General features: G+C 43.5%; 1 protein-coding gene across 1 annotated transcript in view; it reads right to left on the reverse strand.

Moving 5' to 3' along the window:
- Positions 1–21463, reverse strand: part of PRKCE (protein kinase C epsilon) — a 539658-nt gene extending 518195 nt beyond the window's left edge. Inside the window, exon 1 of the mRNA XM_068986689.1 lies at positions 21116–21463. Within this exon, the coding sequence (XP_068842790.1) occupies positions 21116–21463 (348 nt within the window). The remainder of the gene's footprint in view (positions 1–21115) is intronic.
- Between the last annotated feature and the right edge of the window lie 471 nt (positions 21464–21934).

The raw sequence follows: 21934 nt of genomic DNA on the forward strand, positions 1-21934 counted from the left end.
CATGAAAGCAGAGACATGGGTAGCCGCTGTCAGAAAAGCTCAGCTGAGACGCGTTGAAGGCTTAGGTTTGTTGGGTCTTCCTGGTTTGGGAAACAGTTGCTAGAAAGGACACTGCTTTATGTATGTATATGATGTGCTTTCTTGTACTGGTCCTCTTTTGCTTTGCAATATACAGTGCTCTAGACTATTCTGTTTGTCTGTAATTTATAAGGAGGTCAAGCCCGCAGGATCTGTTCACTTTGTCCCTGGTTGGCCAGCCTCAGAAAACTTCCATGCCACCCCTTCTTTTCCCTCTCCAATACTAAATGAACCTTGAATTAGAAGCAGGTGTATGAATGAATTGGGGAATTCTTTGCCTTACTAAGGCACATGTAAATTAAGATACTGGATCTATTAACAGGCACAATCCAAACACAAAAATCTTGCTACCAAAAATAATCACTCTTCTCACCCGCTTTCCAAACAGTTCAAATACCTGCTTCCCTTTGCCTTCAAATCGTTTTGAGGTCCAGAGTTCTGCTAAACTCCGCAGGGGCACCAGAAGAGGAGTTCCTAAGTCTCTTATCCCTCCACTCCCACAGTGCTTCTTTCTTTTCAGGAAGCACTCTCTCTTTTCCATTTGATTTTCCATAAAGAAGCTGGATTTTTATTTTCCCTTGGCTTCCAGTCTGTGCTTTGGACAGTCCCATAAAATTCCTCAGTAATTTATGGCCTGTTCTTCCTTTAAAGTGGAAAAGCACTAATCCCTCACAGATGCGGGTGACAAGTATTTAAAATGTGAAGTAATCTAGAAATACATCCATTCAGCACAGGTGAGTTGGGTCCTCACCCACAGCTGAAGGTTTACATGAAGTCTTGACATAGTCTCAGTAATAGCCTGGTCACAGGTGAGTCCCTGGCTTGAAAGATTTCTCTTGGCCAAAAAAGCTCATCTTCACCTATCACTGACATCTGCAAATTCCAGAGGCGAAGATGTCACCCTCTGGGTGAAGGATCGCTTCCTCTGCAGTCTGTATAACTCATTATGCGTGGACAGCCCAGTGTAAATGGCTTTGTCAGCTAAGAGGAACCCAGGAACCCTGACTGGGCCCCAGCCTTGGAGGGACCCTCAAAGACACGAAAACCTGGAAACAATCTTTGCCTCCCTCATGTTTTTTACCTGCAGGTCAGCTCCCAGGATCACACTCAGATCTTTGCATGTAGCTTTCCCCCAATCTCTTCTAATAAACATAAGAAAATGAAAAATTAAAATATGCCTCCACCATAGAGTTAATTGGGAGCAATAACCCAGTGACAAATGATTTCTGAAGAGAAGGAGCAAGAGTTAAATTGCACTTGGCTACTATTCATCCTGACCTGAGTCAGGAAGGAGGAACCATGGGCCTCTGATCTCAGCCCATGTAACTCTATATGAACAATCTCAGGAACCATAACATTAGCTTGGCGACTGCTTTATAAATGTCACTGTCTAAAGACAGAGCAAGGATGAACTATTAGAATACCATGTAGAAAATCCTACAAAGGAGACCCCGATTTGCTCTCCTTTTTTCATGTAAAAACAACTGTCCAGCCTCAGCTTCTCTCCCTTCTTTAGGGTCAGAGGCCTAAGCTTCTCTCCCTTCTTTAGGGTCAGAGGCCTATAAATAACACTTGGGATTCCATTTTTAAAAACAAAGGTTTAGACTTATTTATTAAAAGATCAACAAAAACTAATAAGGATCCATCCCTTCCTGTTCACCGTATCAGTCTCCCTTGGTCAAGAGCCCCAAATATATATTTGCTTTAAATACAGAGGCCAGATTTCAGTTAGTACTTCCTAAATGACAGTACTTCAAGAGATATAAGGACTGTCCCCAAAAGAGTGGTGCATAATCAAATGAGTTTGGGAACACTATTCATCCAATTGCCATCCTGAAGATTAATGGAAATCATCCTATTAAAGGCTCTGAAAAGTCCTGCAATAAATGTTGCAGTTTTATTTAATCCGTTGTTTGCCAAATCTTCTTGACATGGCATTCCTTTTTTGAATGTACATATTCTATTAACTTCTCCTATTCTGTAGAACATATTTTGGAAAAACCTACTCCAACTTGAAAGGAAGGATCCTGTTAGTACAGCAAGCTGAATTACAAAGTCAATGTATCCTGACACTCTAGAGAATTCTGGAAGTGAGAGGAAGAAAAAGGGAACTCATTTTCTTTACAATTACCCCTCATTGCAGTTTTTAACATCCCCTTGACATGTAAAGACCAACTCCAGAGAGCTAGGCAAATGGTCAGCTCACCAAACAAGCAATGATCCAATGGTGGTCTGATCATCTACCCCAACCTCAGTCAACAGCTGAAGAACAAATTGAAAAGATAAATAAATTAATCAACCTCCCTAACTAAAAGTTTGAGACCCATGGTACTGGCATTAACTTATGACAGTAAACAGGACAGGTGTATAATGACACATGGTGGAAGCCTGGTAGTGGATGATGGTTGGATCCAATGTGGTATAGCTATGCAATCACTGTGCTAGTAATCAGGAAACCTGTTTTCTCATATTTTCTCTGTCTCTACTGGAGTTTTTACCTTGATCAAATCACTTATGTTATAGTTTTCCATCTATACATAAGGATTAAGTGGGTATCTATTATTAAAGAGCAGTTTTTGCAAAATTTCAATTAGAGGAAAAATGTTCCATGAACCTTTCCTCCATTTGCTCATTTCTAAGAAAGAGAGGAGGTGGTGAAGCAAGAAGGGGGGGAAAAGGAAGGTAAAAGGGAATTTTCATTCATTCAAGTGCCTTTTGAATAGAGCTTCAGTGTATAAATACATAATGGTATAAAATGTATAATGGTGGTGACGTCCCTGGTGCTCCAGTGGTTAAGACTCTGAGCTCCCAATGCAAGGGGCCTGGGTTCCACCCCTAGTCAGGGAACTAGATCCCACAGGCCCCAACTAAGACCTCGCATGTTACAACTAAAGATCCCATGTGCCAAAAAAATAATCAAACATCCCACATGCCAAATAAGTAAATTAATGAATAAATAAATAAAATGTATAATGGTATTGATATCAATACCTTCTGAACCAGGCCCTGGGCCTCCAAGACCAGTGCGTTTGGGAGACAATATACCTGCACATGTGTACTAAACAGCCTTCTCCAGAAAACCAAGAGACCCAGGTACTCATTCATCTGCCCCAGCCTCCGATTCATCATTTAACTTCCCTGAGTCTTTTCCTCAAATGTCAAGTTAAGATGGAGAACATGTATTTACTACTCTACAAGTTTGATGGGAGAATCAAGAGGAAAAGTACAGGTTTTTTAATAAATGTATTAACCTTATGCAGTGTCACACAAGACCCTACATTCCTGATCAAAAAGTGTAAAACTGTCCTGTGCTGGCTGAAGCCAGTTCTAGAGAAACCCATCACGTGTCACAGGGCACAAACTGAGCTCTCTAACCTTGAACTCCAGATGGTTCAAAGTCATGAACCCTGATGCACCACTATCTAATACTGAACGCCATTCGCAGGGGTGTCAGGAGATGGGAACTCTTGGAGAACACAAGATATTTCGGTTCATCAGGTCACGTTTGCATCCTACATAGCTGTGAATTTTTGTTCACTGAGGAACCAGTAAAGCAGGATTTTCAGAAGCAGTCTATCCCATTCTTCAATAGTCACCACCTTTATGGAGTTTTGGAGGTGAGAAAATTGGAAGCTTATTGAATAGAGAGAACCCTATCTTCTTTCCTTTTCATCTCCCTCTTACTGGTACTCATCACAAGCCTATTAAATCAGAAATTGTGTTCTTGACCAATGTTTCCCAATTTTTAAAGATTTTTTTACTAGGACCCACAGTAAGAATTGGGCTTCTCTGGTAGCTCAGTTGGTAAAGAACCCGCTCACAGTGCAGGAGACCTGGGTTCGATTCCTGGGTCGGGAAGATCCCCTGGAAAAGGGATAGGCTACTAACTCCAGCATTCTTGCTGGAGAATTCCATGGACAGAGGAGACTGGCAAGCTACAATCCGTTGGGTTGCAAAGAGTCAGACACAACTGAGCAACTTTCACAGCCTAACAGTAAGAATTAAGGTCATCATATAAATAAAACTCACATAAAATGGAAGCAGAGGTTTTCTAAAGTAATATTTACCTTTACTGCCTGTGATGCATTCTGATCAGTTTGATATTGTTCTCTTTCCAACTCTAAAATCGCTGTTTGAGAGCCATCTAAGTGATCTCATGACCTCAATGGACAGGGCCTGACCCTTAGTTTGAAAAACTCAACAAGACAACAACATCAAGAGGTGTTATCCTCTTATCTCATGTCTTTTCCCATTAAAAACAAACAGATCCGAAAGGGTCAAATGATGCCCACGTGCCTAAAATTCAAATCCCATCAGAGATGACCTACAGCAGTCTTAAGGATATGTGCACACCCATAGGGCTACCCCTTCAGCCATCAGAGACAAGCTATGATCTGGATCTCAAATAGTGTCAATGTAATGTATCCACATGACTGATAACTATCAATGGAGTCAATTATACACATTACCGGGATTATACCTTGTAATATACATTTTTGTTTTTACAGATCCCACCTGCCAGGCTGCTCTCTAAAAAGAAGACTTCACTAATTTATACCTCTACCAAAAAGGTTAGGACAAGACCCAGTTTCCTTTCACTCTGAAACTTATGTGATCAGTCTTTTCAAGTGGGCATTACTTCTCCCTTTCCTATTCCCTGGGGGCAGGTGCCAAGACCTCTCTCTGGAGTCCCCACTGCACCCAGCACACACAGAGACAGAGCAGGGCAGTAGGTCACACACGTGTGGTTCGTGTGCTCTGCCTGGGCTCTGAATCTCTCCTAACGGGGAAGGGCTTTAAAATGCGCTCTCGACGCACCTAATTTATTCTCCAGGCACTCAGGAGGCCTTCTCAGTCTTAAAAACTGCTGCACGTCTTACCCACACGGGTAAGTCACAACCACGTGACTCCACTTTGCTGATCCTTTCTGAATCACTGTCTTATCTGTCTTCCTCCCCTTTTCCCCTTAAAATAGTTGGTGTCTGTGCCCAGTCATATGATAAGCAGTGATAAAGAAAAATTTAAAGAGCCAAGAAGGGATAAGGAAGCAAAGAAAGAGAGATGTGTTCTCTTGCTTGTGGGGGTGGGCTTCCAAGATGCCCATTTCCTAGAAACAAAGCCAGCAGATCAATTTTAAATCTTCAGCGCCAACAACTTGAGAGTGAGGCAGACTGTTTGGCTCAGAAACTCAAATGCTGCTCACCACTCAGTGTTATCAGGGACTTGGGGAGATAAGACCCACTTTAGTCCCTGCCGGGGGACAACCTCTATCCTCAGTTATCCCATCTGGAAATTTCCCATGAACGGCCACAACCCTCCCCCAATCCTAAAGCGGCTCATCACTGCTTACACATATGTGACATGTTTTGCTTTTCAGAGGTAGAGTAAATGACTTTCAACCCCACAAGGCAAGCAGAGCAATAAGACTATTCCTATTTGACAGCAGAGGAAACTGAAGTTCAGAGAGGTTACATTTCTTTCCCAAGGTCACACAGCTCATTAGCGGTGGAGCTGAGTTGATAAAGGACAAATAAGCCACTGTGAATACAGCATTTTGTGAATGTATGCTGGTCTATAAATGCTTGAAAGCAGACAGCAAATACAGACTTGGCAAACCACTGTCATTTTCCTCGTCACCCATAACAACGAAAACTACCATCTATTTGAATATAACCCTCATATAAAAAGCAATCCCACATTGAAGCCACGCTCTAACAAACAGAATCAAATCAGCTGGACTCTGACAACATCCTAAGTCCCAAGCCACATAATCTACAATGAATATTTTTTTAATAATAGAATTAGAATAACAATAGTAGCTAACATTTTAAAGTGCTTATCATGTGACAAGCAATTTTCTAAGCACCTTCCATTCATTATATGATTTATTCCAAAGACACAATTAGATAGATATTACTGAGTTCATTTTATAGATGAAGCATCAAAGGCTCAGACAGGTTACCCAGTCTGTCAAAAGGTCTCACAGCTGGTTCAATGGTACAACCAGAATTAGAACCCACCTCCCTCTAATGCAAACCCTCAGCATTTAACCATGACACCACCTGCTTCAACGTGCAGTAGCTATGTTGCATCTTTCCCCTTTTTCTTAAAGTCAATATATATATAAAATAATAGGGTAAACTTGGGGTTGGAGGTCAGAGGGGTTTTATGGGACTCTCTGTACTGCCTTTCCAATTTTTCTATCAACCTAAAACTGCTCCAGAGTTTCCCTGGTGGCTCAGTAGTAAAGAATCAGCCTGCCAAGCAGGAAACTTGAGTTCAATCCTTGGGTCGGGAAGATCTTCTGGAGAAGGAAATGGCAACCAACTCCAGTATTCTTGCCTGGGAAATCTCATGAACTGCGGAGCCTGGCAGGCTACAGTCCATGGGGTCGCCAAAGAGTCAGATACAACTTAGTGACTAAACAACAACAACAAAACTGGCTAAAAAATAAAGTTTATTAATTTTTTAAATGCTGAACAAAAGTAAAAGATAAAAGTCTTCCCAATGTATCAGCACCCTCTCTTGCTTTTTTCTTTTTTAAAGCACATGCAGATGTGTGTGTGTGTGATTCTTTAAATATTACATTCCTTTCTATCACAGGAGGAAAGAGAATACTCCAGAACAAGTATCTAAAGAGCATCTATTTTTTTAGGTAAATCTTATTGTATTTAATGTTAAAATGTTCCAACCCAGCAAGTATCTATTATATTCAAGGCAACATGCCAAGCATTAACACAAAATGGCATTTTTTCCTCTCCTCTGGGACCTTTGCTACCTCTGTAAGAGAACATAGGGAGTATGCGATCGTCAACACTAGACAGCAATACTTGTAACTGAGGGGCACAAGTGGAAAATGTTACCAGGATTCCCAAGGTCAAAAGGTAGCCTGGAGAGTTCTAGAAACAATGGTCCAAAAAGGACAAGACTTGGCTGGGTGGAGACTAACCAAAGAAGACGGACTTGGGGGATCAAAGCACCATGAAACATCGGGCATGAAGGACAGAAACAAGCCCTCATGGAGGCAGTTCCCAGCACAGAGGATGTGGGATCCATTAAACGGGGCAGAGAGAGGGAGGGAACCATGCAGGGCTTTTAAAGTCTGGCAGGATAATGGGGCTGGACTCTATCCTATAAGCTGCTGGGGTGGAGGGAGACTGTCCTTGGTTCTGAGCACCCAGAAAGGGGATTTAGTACCACTGTACAACTCCCACACAAATCCTCTGGATTCCAGAGATCCAGACTAATAAAGATACAAAACCAATTCTAACGCTATCATCATGAGTTAGTACTCAGGCACCTGGAACTTAAATGCTATCGTCTTCTCTAAGATGAAAAATAATATTAATGCTTTTCATAAACTAGGAAACTAAAGGTTGAGGCCGTTAAGTGAATTTTCACAAAGTCACAAGGCCACAAAAATTACCTCCTGCTCCTGGGTGAAGTCTAAAGAAAAACTCGAAGGAAGGAAAGAACTTCTCTGACTGACGAGAAGAAAAAGGAAGTTTCTGAAAACTGATCCATAAAGAAGGGAAGATGAGCTATCTGCCTCATTTATTTCTGTTACTTCAATGTAAGTTATATAAAATGAAATCTGAGCTTAAAGACCAGGGTCTTAGAAAATTAACAAGTCAATGTTCCTTACAAGTATATAAGTATATATACAATCTTTTCAAAAGACTGGCTATTCTTCAACTCTTGGTAAGTAAGTAAGCGAAAGTCACTCAGTCATGTCTGACTCTTTGAGACTCCATGGACTATGCAGTCCAAAGAATTCTCCAGGTCAGAACATTGGAGTGGGTAGCCGTTCCCTTCTCCAGGGGATCTTCCCAACCCAGGGATCAAACCCAGGTCTCCCACATTGCAGGCAGATTCTTTACCAGCTGAGCCACCAGGGAAGCCCAAGAATACTGGAATGGGTAGCCTATCCCTTTCTCCACCGGATATTCCTGACCCAGGAATTGAACCAGGGTCTCCTGCATTGCAGGTGGATTCTTTACTAGCTGAGTTACCAGGGAAGCCCAGCAACTCCAATGTCTGGATCAAAAGCAATGTCCTACTCTCTAAGTGGAGTAGCTTTGGGTGCTGCCTATAAGCTGGGACAACAGAGCAGTCGGTGTGCACTGCATTGAAGGCTGGGCTTACAGAAGAGACACGCAGTAGGGCAATGAAGGTAGTTGCCTTGGCCCAGAGAAATGGGGGTACACCTGAAAGTGAAAGTCATGTCGGATTCTTTGCGACCCCATGGACTGTATAGTGCGTGGAATTCTCCAGGCCAGAATACTGGAGTAAGTGGCCTTTCCTTTCTCCAAGGGATCTTCCCAACCCAGGGATCGAACCCAGGTCTCCTGCATTGAAGGTGGATTCTTTACCAACTGAGCTATGAGATGAGCCCTGGACCACAGCAAATCTGGCTGTTAAAAAACCTTCAAGACTCAGTTACTACATTAGGCCCACAAGCTAAAGCAGGTGATGTTCAGATCAAAATGCAATGCTGTCTATGCTTTTTAAAAAGGTAAGAGAGGGACTTCTCTGGTGGTCCAATGGCTAAGACTCTGCCCTTCCAATGCAGGGATAGGGGTTCGATCCCTGGTTGGGGAACTAAAATCCCACATGCCGTGTGGCATGCCAAAAAAAACAAAAAGACAAGAGGGAGCAATGTGTTGGGAAGGTCCATCCATCAGGACCAAAGAGAGTCCAAGGGCAGGTCATCTATGTTCCTGCACCTCCCACCCCAAGGGGGTCGCCTAAAGAAGGGCCAAGAGTGGGGTTCTAGTTCTGCACACCTGGAATTAGCAAACCTCAAATTCCTGTTGCTAGCTCATTTCAGAGAGGGAGGGAAGTAAGGATTGAAAAAAGGTTTTGCTTAAGACTCCTTAGTTGAGTATTCCTGAACAAAATCTTAGGACAGAAGCATAATTTTACCTGTATCTGGTAATAAATATTCATTGCAGATATTTACCAATAATAATTAACTATTATGTTTTTAAATTTGCTAGAAGTTGGGCACTTTTATTGGTTTGGCCAAGAAGTTCAGTCAGGTTTTTCCATAAGATCTTATGAAAAAAGCTGAACTTATTGGCCAACCTACTATATTTGCTCATCTAATATTACAATAACTCTACAAGATAGTTGTTATTTCCCTTTTATAGATAATGAGACTGGTACAGAGAGGTTAAATAATTTGCCCAATAGCATGCAGCCAAAACTGATTAAACTAGAATTCAGTCTAGGATGGACTGACTCCAAAGACTACACTAGTTTTTAACATTCATGAATTTGGACAAGCCACTACTCAATTACATGAAGGATGCTACAAAGCTATTCTTCATCTCTATTAAGTCTATCAAGAAACAAACAATAGAAAATTAACTGGAAATATGGCATAAGAGATTGAGGTTAGGCCTCTGGATAGATTTCCTTGATAATAAACAGTTCAATACATCATGAGTGATTTTGTCAACACTTTGCTCTGAGCAAAATTCCTGAAACATAGAAAGAATTCAACATATATTAATATTTGTTGAATGGCTGGCTGGCTAGTTGGCTGGCGGGCTAGATGGACAGATAGATTAATGAATGAATACCAGGTTCTATGCACTGTTCCCTTTCTTTGGCTATCTTATTGTTTGAGTTTTGTGTGTATATTTTTTAGTGAAGCAATTATTTTTGGATTGCATTCTTACTTTAATCTCACTAATTTCCTGACTTCCCTCATAACCCAAAATGCTAGAAATGGCCTAACATTCTTTATGCTCTTCTTTCAACTTAGAGAGACTCCCTTGTCCATCTATTCAGATTCCATTTTCTATGAGGACTAGATCCAAATCTTGCCAAGAAAGCCCTGCCATCTATTAGAATCAACAGTGATTCCCTGTCTCCTTCCAAGTCCCACAGTTCAACTTCACTGTTTCATAAAAGGGTATTACTTTTGAATCCCCAAATGACCCACTTGAAGAAAGTCCACTCCTTCTTTTTTCTAATTATAATGCTTTCCAAATTTGTCCACAAAACACTAGTTCTATGGTGCTAATAAATTTTGACAAATAAGAGCATTCTGTGACAAAATAATTTGGGGAATAGATGGTTATATACAGAGTTATACATCCATGTATATTTGACTCTGTAACATTTCCCGAATTCTTTGATCACAGCAACCTGAAAACATTACAAGATTCCAATGTTTTGAAAAACACGCTAGCAAATACTGGCCGATCACATGCTCCATCCTTGCCGGCTGATTGATGATTCTATTAGCTTCCCAAAATGGTCTAAAGGCTCATCAGTCTGGAAGGTAGAGAGACGGATTCATAGACCCTGCATTCTATAAATTCTGCTTGCTTTATTTGTTTACAGAATATCTTTCAAATGGCTCAAGGATACAGAGAGAGGGCTCCATTTTAAAAATATTAATAAATGTATTTTTGTGGGCCTTGAACACTAGGCAAAGAAGTGAGCTTTCAAAATACATTTGTGCTTTTGATCACAACAACAAAGAAAGATGAGAAGGGGAAAAATCAGACACTGACAGTTTCTCAGAGGAGATGAGAGTTAGCTTCATGGAAAACAATAAAGATAAAATAGTATCCTGCACTAGTTGAACATAGTCAAAGCCCCAGATGCAGAAAGCCAAGTCAGGACCATTGTTTACAGAGGCCTTACAAAGTCTCCAGCCTACGCTCTCCCGCTCTCACACATAAGAAATCTAAGGCCCAATGCTACTGCATAACAGAATTCACCTGACTCACCATTCAGTGAATTTCTTGGGCAAAGAAAAAGGTGTTAGTCAATCCAACCCTGAAGAGGTGAGGTTTAGGGGTCCCCAGACTTGTGCACAACTCTCCTTCTTAGTTGTAACTCTCCATACCAGTATATTTATGTTATTCTTTGATTGATATTGTATCTTCCACTAGACCATATACTCCATGAGATCAGGGATCAGCTTCAAAGTATTCAATGAATATTTGCTAACTGGCTGAAAGGATGGCTGGAACAATGGAGAAGACTCCTCTTTGTCCACTGGTTAGAATCTTTTGTGAGTTCCACCATCTTTCTTTTCAGTACTAGACTGGAAGATGAGTTTCTAAGAGGTGCAGAATCAAAGTCAGTCTGATTAAAGAGTGCTGTCTATTTGAGACTCCAAACAGGCAGCCTTTTACTCAACCCACGGATGAGTGAGTACGTTAGCCTGCTTCTTCTGAGTGGCTCGTATTCTGACTGGTGGGGAAGACACCTGCTTAAGATACTTACATCTGAAAGACAATGGGCACCAAGAGGTGCTCTCATCTGAAAAAAACAAACACATTTATTCAAGAAGGTCATAAGCAAGCTCCAAGTCTATTTTTACCTCAATAATTAATCATAGGTGCACCCACAATGATTTTTTCAATTCTTCTTGAATCTGATTATTTCCAGAACCTGGGACAGTAGCTCAATGAGTTTATTCCTTGTGGGCAAAGGAAGGTGACCTTTCAGTAGCTTCAAAACTACCTCTCTGAGACTTCAAGGTGAGGTTGACAGGACCTGGAGGGGAGATGAGGCACTCCCTAGGTCTTCTTTCCTGAACTTGGATCTGGTGACAGGCTTGTGACCCTCCTCCTCCTCCCAGGCAATAAATACTACAGAGATCAATCATACTCTGTCCGGAATTTCCATTCTGTTTAGAGGTCGGCAAAGTTCAAAGACAATAGCCTGTCCCTGTCCTCTCTGTTCTCCCAGCACAATGCAGACTTTTGCCCACTTTTCATGAGTTACTGCCAGAAAATTAGATTTCAAACAGGTGCAGCCTGCTGATTAGCATTATAATAGATTGTAATTACTTAACAAGCCCATATATACCGGAGGGACTTGGAGAGAAACACAATGTTTTGCCAAATGTAGCTTTTATTTATGTAAAATACTGCAGGCCTGCTCCAGAGTTCTAAGTGAAGACTCTGGAAGCTTTGTCTGCATGTGTTTCAGTGAGCTCTGAGTTCAGGTGCGGGAATGTGAAATTTTACTTCTCATTGCTGCCAATTACAAAAGGTGTTGTCTCTAAAGCCCTTAGGAGAATTTGAACTTGATTTTAAACTCTGCAAAGGGAAAACAAGTGGGTCTTTTCTTTCTCTCCCTATCACAGCACTCTGCAGGGGTCCTCAGTACCCAGAGGGTACACAATTCCCTCCTTCAGAAACCTCAGACCATCATTTTGCTCTGTAATGGGTATTTGGCATTTGGAATCTTTATTTTTTTGTGACAGTTCCCACTTGTAAAAATGGTTTGACAAGGACCTACTGTATAGCACAAGAAATTATATTCCATATCTTATAATAACCTATAATGGAAAATAATCTGAAAAAGAATATACAGAGAACTGAATACATCTGCTGTACACCTGAAACTAATACAACATTGGAAATCAACTATACTTCAAATAAATAAATAATGCTTTGAGCTTTTACAATGTATGTATATATATATATATATATATAGTAAATCATCATATTGTACACCCTAAAAGTATACAATTTTTATTTGTCAATTATGCTTCCCTGGTGGTTCAGATGGTAAAGAATCCGCCTGCAATGCGGGAGTCCTGAGTTGGGAAGATTCCCTGAAGAAGGGAATGGCAACCCATTCCAGTATTCTAGCCTGGAGAATCCCCATGGACAGAGGAGCCTGGCGGGTTACAGTCCATGGAGTCACAAAGATTCAGACACAACTAAGCAAATTTCACACACACATACTTCAGTAGGCTGAGGAAAAAAATCAAAAAAGAAAAAAGAAACCTCACACCTGCTGGAGATGCTTCAGCTTGGTGCAAACTGCCTCATGGAAATAATACAGCATTCTCTCATAAAAACACCTTTCAGGATCCCATAGATTTTTATAAAATAAAATATCCCTTTCTTCTACCGTTTCTTTACTTCTTTCAACCATACAGAAAGATTGATTAAGGAATTCACTCAACTGCTTATCCTACTGGTCTTCCCAACTAGATTTCCTGATCTTCAGAGTCAGGAATGACAGTGTCCACTACTTTGTCTTCCCAAGCCCCCAGTGTCTACCACAGCACTAGACCACAGTCAATGCTAGGGGAATACACCTTTGTTTGATTAAAAGCTTTCTTTAATTCAACAATGTGCCAGGAACTGAGTACCAAGATCAGAGGAGTGAACAAAAACCTCTGCATTTATCTGACCTCTGTTCTTGTGTTCGAGATGATCAATGAGGATAGGCAAATATATACTCTATAAGACAGATAAGAGCTAAAAAGCAAAAATAGAGCAGGAAAAGGGCATGTAAAGTGCCAAGGAGAAGGGTCAAATTTTAGATGAGATTGCCAGAAAAGGCCTTACTGAGAATGTACCAATAATATTTGAATAAATATTTAAACTATGAGTGTATCTGAGGAAGGAATATTCTAGAAAGATGGAATAGCAGGTGCAAAGCAGGTGCAAAGAACACAGTAAGTGTAAGGGTACAAGTGGGTGAATATGACTGGGAGAGAACCGAACAGGTGAGGAATACCTGGTGACTGGGTCAGAGAGGTTGTAACAGGAGGCCTGGCCGTGGTGGCCTTACTGATGGTGATAAGGACTTGGGTTTTTACCAAGAAGTTTGTGAGCAGAGTGACATGATCTGATAGAGTTGGGGTAGGGGACAGGAGTCAGTTAGAAGGCTGTTGAAACAATCTTGGTGCGAGACGGCTGGGACTTAGGCCAGAGCAGCATCAGCAGAGGTATGGAAAGATGATCAGACTTGAGACTTATTTTGAAGGCCCAGAAAACAGACACTGCTGAGGGATTGTATATGGGGTGGATGAGAATGCGAGGTGTCAGGAATGGCCTGGGCAATTGGAAGGGTGGAACTGCTATTTCTTGAGATGAGGAAAATTATGAAAGGCTTACAATGGGGAGAGGAGACATCACATACACAATTTGGGGCATAACATACAGTTTGAGATGCCCTTTACACAATCAAATGGCCATGACAAGAAGGCAGTCACCTATATGAGTTCTGAATCTCAAGGGCAGATATGGGACGGAATTAGGAACTTAAGAGTCAGCAGCACTGGGAATGTATTTAAATTCATGAAACTAGATTATTCAGTACAGCAAAACCAAAACAGCAGCTCCCAAATATCCCTATTTCCAATTAATCATATGCTTCAATAAATACTTAACCTTTGACTCCAGCGGCCACAGTTCTAGACTTTCCAAAACAATTTCATTTCAAGTAATTCTACTATTAAATTTCCAAAAATCCAATTGTTAAGTATAACTAAGTTAACATTATTTTTAGACAATGTGAGACTTCTCATATAAGTACATTTTATATGTATATTTTTAGACCATGTGAGATTTCTCATATAAATACAAAGGGAAAAATATCTTTCACTGGACCGTATGTTCTGATTTAAGATTCTAAAACTATGAACACATAAATACAACCCATTAAATATTAATAAAACTGTTAGAACGTACAGTAGCCTGACCCCCTTGCTAAGAACTTTACACAGATTCCCTTATGTCTCACAACAACCCTAAGAGGTAAGAACTATTATACTCCCATTGTACAAAGGGAGAAACAGATTTCAAGAGTGTAAGTCAGGTGCCCAAAGACATACAGCTAGTGAGTGATCCAGGCATCCTGCAATTAGAGCTCATGGATTCAGGGCAAGAGGCCTACTGAGGAGCTAGGGAGCTTAAGGGTCTCAAATATTCACTAAATCTGCTGCTGGTCAGACACAGAGAAAGAGGAACAAGACAGGCAGCCAAGGCCCGACAGCATATGAGGCCTGCGGCCCTTTAACTTCAGGGACCCACTGTCAGTGTTCTGTGGGAGCTCTGGGGCAAGAATTGCATTGCTAAATAACCAGTTATGTACCATGCGAAGCAATGTTTCCTTAGATGTTAAGTATTATAGGCTTTTCCCAGTGACTCCGTGGTAAAGACTCCACTTGCCAACACAGGAAATGGGTTCGATCCCTGGGTGGGGAAGATCCCCTGGTGGAGGGGATAGCAACCCACTCCAGTATTCTTGCCTGGGAAATCCCATGGACAGAGAAGCCTGGCGGGCTGCAGTCCATGGGGTCACAAACAGTCAGGCAAGATCAGCGACTAAACAACAACAACAACAACATAGGGGTCAGCAGGGAATCAGCAGGGAGATGCCTGGAGCCCCAGGTGCTGGGAGAGTTCAAGGCAGAGGTGCCCACAAAGTGGGTGTGGACTCCTCCCAGTCCTTCCACACTGCTCTCCGGACAATCCCACCTCACTCTGTCTAAATGATAAGAGAGGTCTCAGAGATCCTCTGAAAGACTGCCTTACAAAATCCCTGAAGACAGAGACGGGCCTTTAAGCTGTTTATATCCACACGTGCTCAGGCCACCACCAGCACAGACCTGAGTAATTTCCTAGGGTAATTTCAGCAGAACATGTGTATGTCCTCAGGCTCTGTCCAGGGTATAGCATCTGGGCCACTAGGACCCTCTCCTTGGCTTCTACATTGGAAGACTCTCCCCAAGGTCTTTGGGGTCCAGGGGGTACCCCATCCCCCTGAATCCAACCTCTCCAAAAGGGGTATCAGCCTATCTCCCAGTGTCAGCAGGGTGGGATAACTTTTTTTTTTTTGCCACTTTATTTTTTTAATTGAAGGATAATTGCTTTACAGAATTTTGTGGTTTTCTGTCAAACATCAACAAGAGCCATGTCCCCTCCCACCCATCTCTCTCCCCATCCCACCCTTGTAGATTGTCACAGAGTCCCTGTTTGAGTTTCCTGAGTCATACAGCAAATTCCCATTGGCTATCTATTTTACATATGGTAAATTTCCATGCTATTCTCTCTATACATCTCACCATCTCTCTACTCCCCTCAATTTTTAAAGATTCTTTTTTCATGTGAACCATTTTTAACGGCCTTTACAGAATTTGCTACAATATCACTTCTGTTGTTTATGTTCTGGTATTCTGGCTATGAGGCATATAAGATCTTAGTTCCCCAACCAGGGATCGAACCCACATCCCCTGCATTGGAAGCAGAAGTCTTACACACTGGACCACCATGGAAATTCCATGGGTGGGATAGTTTTGAGAGACCCTGTCAATGGGCTACTTTGGAAAAATGAAACAGAAACACTAGTGCCCCATTCCTTGCCAAATGAGACTCCCCGAATGAAAAACATTTTGGAGGCTATGAAAAACTGGCTTCCTTAGATCCTGTATAATATTCAGCTCAATAAAGACCACTCTCTAGGGCCTACCCATGGTAGGTTTAGGGGGACATAACAACAATAGCTACAGCTGTTAAACATTCACAGAGCCCTTGGCTGATGTGCTTTACCTGTTCCTTCCATCCTCAGGACAAGCCCGTTGCATTATAGGTGGGGACTTGTACCACTGCCCACTTCTTACAGAGGCAGAAACAGAAACACAGGTTAAATGGCTCCCTAAAGGTCTCGCAAGTGGTTGGTGATAGAAATTCAAGCCCAAGCAGCCGGGCTCCAGAGCTCTGCCCTCAGGTGCCCCACCAAACCACCTGTGAGAAAATGGCTTTCTGTCATTGCCACTGTGATGAGGGCCTCTTCCGTAGCATGAAGCATGGGAGCGACACCAGCAAAGATAACTTCAGAGCCTGGGGACAGGGAGGAGAGAACTGAGCAAAGGCTATAGCAAGCAGACTCCAGAGTGTGACAGGACCAGACAGTTGTAACCCACACGCTCTACCCACCCTCTCTGCCATCCTCCTACTCCCCTAGCACCCCACCATCTGTCCTAAATGCGAGTGCTGCTCCAACCAGCATCCATTCAGGAATCCCAATGCTTCTAGTTTACCCAATCCTGCTTACAAATCTTGCTTTACCCAGGTGGGCCAGGCAAGAATACTGGAGTGGGTTGCTGTTTCCCTCTCCAGGGGATCTCCCCAGTGCAGGACTCAAACCTGGATCTCCTTCATTGCAGGCAGATTCTTTACCAACTGAGCTACTAGGAATTATAAAAGTCTATTCATGGGCGAAGAAGAGGGGGGTACAAACTGAGAGAGTAGCACTGACATGTATACACTTCCATATGTAAAAGAGATAACTGCTGTATGGGCACAGGGACCTCAAGCTGGCGTTGTAACAGCTTAGAGGGGTGGGGAGGAGGTTCAAGGGGGAGGGGACATATGTGTACTTGTGGCTGATTCACGTGGTTGTATGGCAGAAGTCAATACAATATCGCAAAACAATTGTCCTCCGATTAAAAATAAACTTTAAAAAATTAGACGAACGTAAAAAACAAATCTATTCAAAAATCTCAGGACATTTCTATGCACAAAATATTGGTATATTCATTATCTGGAGCCTTTCCCTGCCTGCAATTTCTATTCTAGTTCAGTGTTTCTCAAGGCATGGGCTGGTCAGAATCTCCAGAACAGCTTGTTATAAATGAGTATTCTGTCCTAAACAACAGAATGAAAAGTTCTGAAAGTGGGGCAGGAGGACCTGTATTTTTAATGACCCCACCCAGTGACTCTTGCCCACCAAAGTCTGAGGAGAGTTATCACCTCTAACAGTCTTGGGGAAGTGAGCTATAGCAATTGTGTTTCATGGTATTCTGCTTCAAGTACAGGTGAAATCTTCCCATCTCTATGTAATGAGCTTTCTCTAAAGCAGCCCTTTTTCTCACCATAACAGGTATGCCTCTCATTGTCTGGAGAATGACAATCTCAGTTTGGTTTTAAACATTCTAGAATCCACCTCAATTTTCTAAACTTTATCCCACGGTTTCCAAAGGGTGGAATCATTAGCCCCCATGGCACTAATGATTTTAAGAGGCACCTGAGGTAAGCTTTTCGTTTTCATTTTAGAGACAAACGTTTAGTTTAATGTCAATACCGAAAAACTGTAACTACCATATCCAAACCTGTGATTTCACAAATACTGAGGCTTAAGTGGGAAATCAAAGAGTTACTGTTTTAAAATATTAAGTAAATGCATCACAGCACTGGCAGTACTCAGATGAAAGTCTTAAATTTGGGGCGCCTGGCCTTGTCTGGTCGTTTCCTGACAGGCGCCCTCAGTTTCAGCCACGCATTTCTGACCCAGGCACGCTCCGTCTTTACTCCAGCATGTCCGCACCCATGGAACACTGTCTTCTCCCATAAATACCTCTTTAAATGTTACCCATCATTTCACGCCCAATTCAAGCCTCCTTCCAGGAACCTCTAGATTCTTCCAGCCATCCCAGCATACTCCCTTCTTGAACTCCTGTAACATACTTAAGGCACCACTCATTTAGAGCCTAATTGCTACTTGAGTGTCCATGAGTATCTATTCAGTGTTATTTCCCTAGTGAAATGAAGCCTCCTGAGAGTCACCCATGGTCTCTTTCACTCCTGGATTACCCAAAGAGCTAAATGTTCCTGGTTGGATCTGAGTGCAAAATAGGAACTCAGTGGATACCTGGGAATTCATCACGCAGCTGAATGAAATGTTCCACAGCGATGAGAAAGGTGGCTGTTGCATGCCCTCTGGATCTCCTTACTCCAGGCCAGATTTCTCAGCCACACCTCTTCATTACTGCCAGGTGAAGAGAGCAGAGGCTGAAGCCCAGGAAATTCTACCCAAAGGTGTGATTCTGTGTGTGTCCCCTGGCTGACAGGGATGGGAAAGGTGGCCTTAGCCATCCCAGGTGCAACCTGTCTGCTTCCACGGTCCGGTCACGTCTGGCACTGCATCCTCACCCTCAGTTGGAAGAACCAGTGTGGCCAGATCATCCTCGTGAAAACAACCCCAGAACAACAGAACCAGCTCCACTACTGGATTCATCCATCCTGTGACTCTGGCCTTTCAGTATCTCAAGTTTTTTAATCTACCAACACCTAATTCACACTTGCTACAAGGCAAAAGAGATGCTGATTCTGAAAGCACTTTAAATTATCACGTACAATAAAAACATCGGGGACACAGCACATGAATCTGCAGGAAGACTTAGAGAGACCAGAGGACCTAGTTCTCCACTGAGCAAGCTGCGAGCAATAGGAGCTGTGGTCCCTCCTTCCAACCCTGCCCCTTCTGCTTGTCCTGTGACCTCAGGAGCCCACTTAGCTGCTCTGGGACTCAGCATCCTTGGCTGTGAAAACTGCCTATCACTGGATGATCTGGTCTAGGGCCAAGTCCAATGTGAATCTGAATATCTTAGAGAGTAACAGACAAACAAGACTAGTGTCCAGTTCAGACCTCACTGGACATGCTCCAAAGTGAGGATCATGTGCCAGTGTACCCAGGATTTGGGTGGGCCCCGGCAAAGCATCATCAGAGACACTCAGACACCTTTCCCTTCAACTAGCATCTGTTTTGTGGAGAAAAGCAGATAGCTGTTCACCCTACCTGCTCTCCGACTCACTGTCCAACTCCATCGAATACACAGCAAAAAGCCTCATTTCCTCACTACCATAATCATATTTTTTTCTTCCCCTTCCTGTCCTAAAACAACAACTTGAAAACCACAGGTTTTGCTGTTAAGATCTGGCTTTGAAATTAGTTATCCCTTCAGCTCCCCCTCTGAGATGCACCACTTTCATGAGTGAAAGGACTGAAGGCGGGTGGACAGGAAATGGGAAATGAGTGGGAACTCCGGTGGTGGGAGGGGAGCAGTGGCCAGGGCCATTGGTGAACTGGAATGGAAAGGAATGACACTGTGTTCTTTGGGATTCCATAAAGGTTTGCCTGCTTCCCAAAGTGTAAGCCACAAATCTCCCACGGTTGTACTTGGTGTGGTTTGTTGGAGCTTCCTTGTAAGCCCTGTAACCATGGTTTCGGGCAGACTACATCACAGCCAGGAGCATCAAGGGAAGACAAAAAGCTTTTTCCTATTTTCCCCTAAAATTCCATCTCCTTAAAAAAAGTGTGTGTATATATACATATGTGTGGGTAGGTATATATATATGTATGTATGTATGTATGTACGCATTTATATGTAAGGTGATATGCCAAGGTGATTCATGTGCAACCTTTGACCATAGGACATCATGAAGTTATTTGTTTTCAATAATTAAACATCTCTCCACGAGGATCAGGTATTCTCTGTGTAGACCAAAGAACCCTAAAACCATATACACCCAGAGTCACATCTGCTCTCCCTGGAAACATGTAACAAATATAAAAATAAAGAAAACCATTTCCTAATTTAACACCTTCCCTCTAAAACAGAGCTAAAACAAGGTTGCTTCTCCCTGCGTCTCTGAGTGCCAAGGTTGAATGCATTTGGTTTAGAGTGTGTGCAGAAGGCCTATTACCAAGTCCCTAATATTTTGACAGTGTAATCAATTAACTTGGTCTCAAAAATAGTATCTCATTGCACAGTGTCTTGAAAATCAAAACAGGGAAACATGTAACTTTAAGTCGGATTCAAAGCACTGACTGCCAATTAATCACAAGCAGAACCGTTTGTAGAATACAGCGCTAGTTCCGGATGGATGGACAATGCATTGGGCAAAACTAGCTCGGCCCATGTTTCTGGGACCCTGGAGGGGACTAGAGGAGAAGAAATTTTTCTCCCCGCATGTCAGAAGATGAACTAACTGCCAGACAACAGAATAGAAATGAGCCAGCTTCATCCCGGAGGGAAAAATAAAACAGCTCCTCACTCGGCTACTCAGGACAAAGCCAGGACGTGCAAGAAGCCTTCAGTGTAGGGTTCCACGTGCCTCTCCAAGGACCGAGGAACCCACCCACACACAACCAGCCCACCACGCGCCTGGCGGAAGGAGCCGGCTTCTCCGCCAACCTTCAGCACCGGCAGTTTGGGGTTCCCAGCTTTCGAGGTCCCTGTAGCGCCCGCTGTCTGGACAGGGCAGAGGACCTTACTCTCTTCCCAAGACTCATCTTCCATGCCCCAGTGGCTACTTCTCCCCAACTACTAAGTGGAATGTGCTTCCCCAAGGTAATTGAGACACACACACAGCCGCCAAATGGCACTAAATCCCTGAGCCCCACGACCAAAGCCAAGGTCGTGAGTTCTGCCCCTGGAACCCGAAAGCCTAGTTGCTGGACCAGGAGGCGCCCAACTCACCCAGTCCTCGAAGTGACGGCTCCCGTTCTGCAGCAGCTCCTCAAACTGGATGGTGCAGTTGGCCACGAAGTCATCGTAGCCGATGGGGGCATCGTGGAAGACAGCCAACTCGATCTTGCGCCCGTTGCACACATCAGTGACGAACTCGTCGTGCCAGGCCGGGCTGTTGGTCTTCTGCTTGGTGGCCGTTTGGCCGATGCGCGAGTCGTCCACGTTGAGGGCGATGTAGGGGTCGAGAAGGAAAGTCTGCGGCCGGGGTCCCACCGCATGGCGCAGCGACCAGGCTGTGGGCTTCAAGCTCACGGCCTCGCAGATTTTGATCTTAAGAAGGCCATTGAACACTACCATGGTCGGGGCGGGGAGTGGGGGCCGGGGTCACTCCGTCCGCCCAGAGGGCAGGAACGAAGAACCGACGCCGCGGCGCTCCGAGCACGGGACTCCTGGGTCCCCTCTCGCCCCACCCCACACTCTCCCTACACCTTGTAGCGTTGCGCCCTGGCGCGGGCGATTCTCAGCCAGTGCATGTATTTCCTCGCCGGGTTCCTAACGGAAAACAGGGAGGGGGGAGAGCTGGGGGACGTCCGTGTTTGGAGAAGTCTCTCCCCACCACCACCACCAGCAGCACCTCCAGAAGAGGAGACGAGCTGTCGGCTCCGCTGCAAAAGCCGCGGGGGCTGTCTCGTCGCCTCGCTGGCTCTCGGGGTCGGGGCTGCGGGGAAGTGGGCGCCGCGCCGGGCGCTTACCTACCTTTCCGAAACATAATCCCCGGGAAATTTCGACTCCAGGAGGGGGAGGGGGCGGTGAGACGGGGCGGGGACC

The sequence above is a fragment of the Capricornis sumatraensis genome, chromosome 1, assembly GCF_032405125.1.
Source record: "Capricornis sumatraensis isolate serow.1 chromosome 1, serow.2, whole genome shotgun sequence".
In the NCBI taxonomy this organism is placed as follows: Eukaryota; Metazoa; Chordata; class Mammalia; order Artiodactyla; family Bovidae; genus Capricornis; species Capricornis sumatraensis.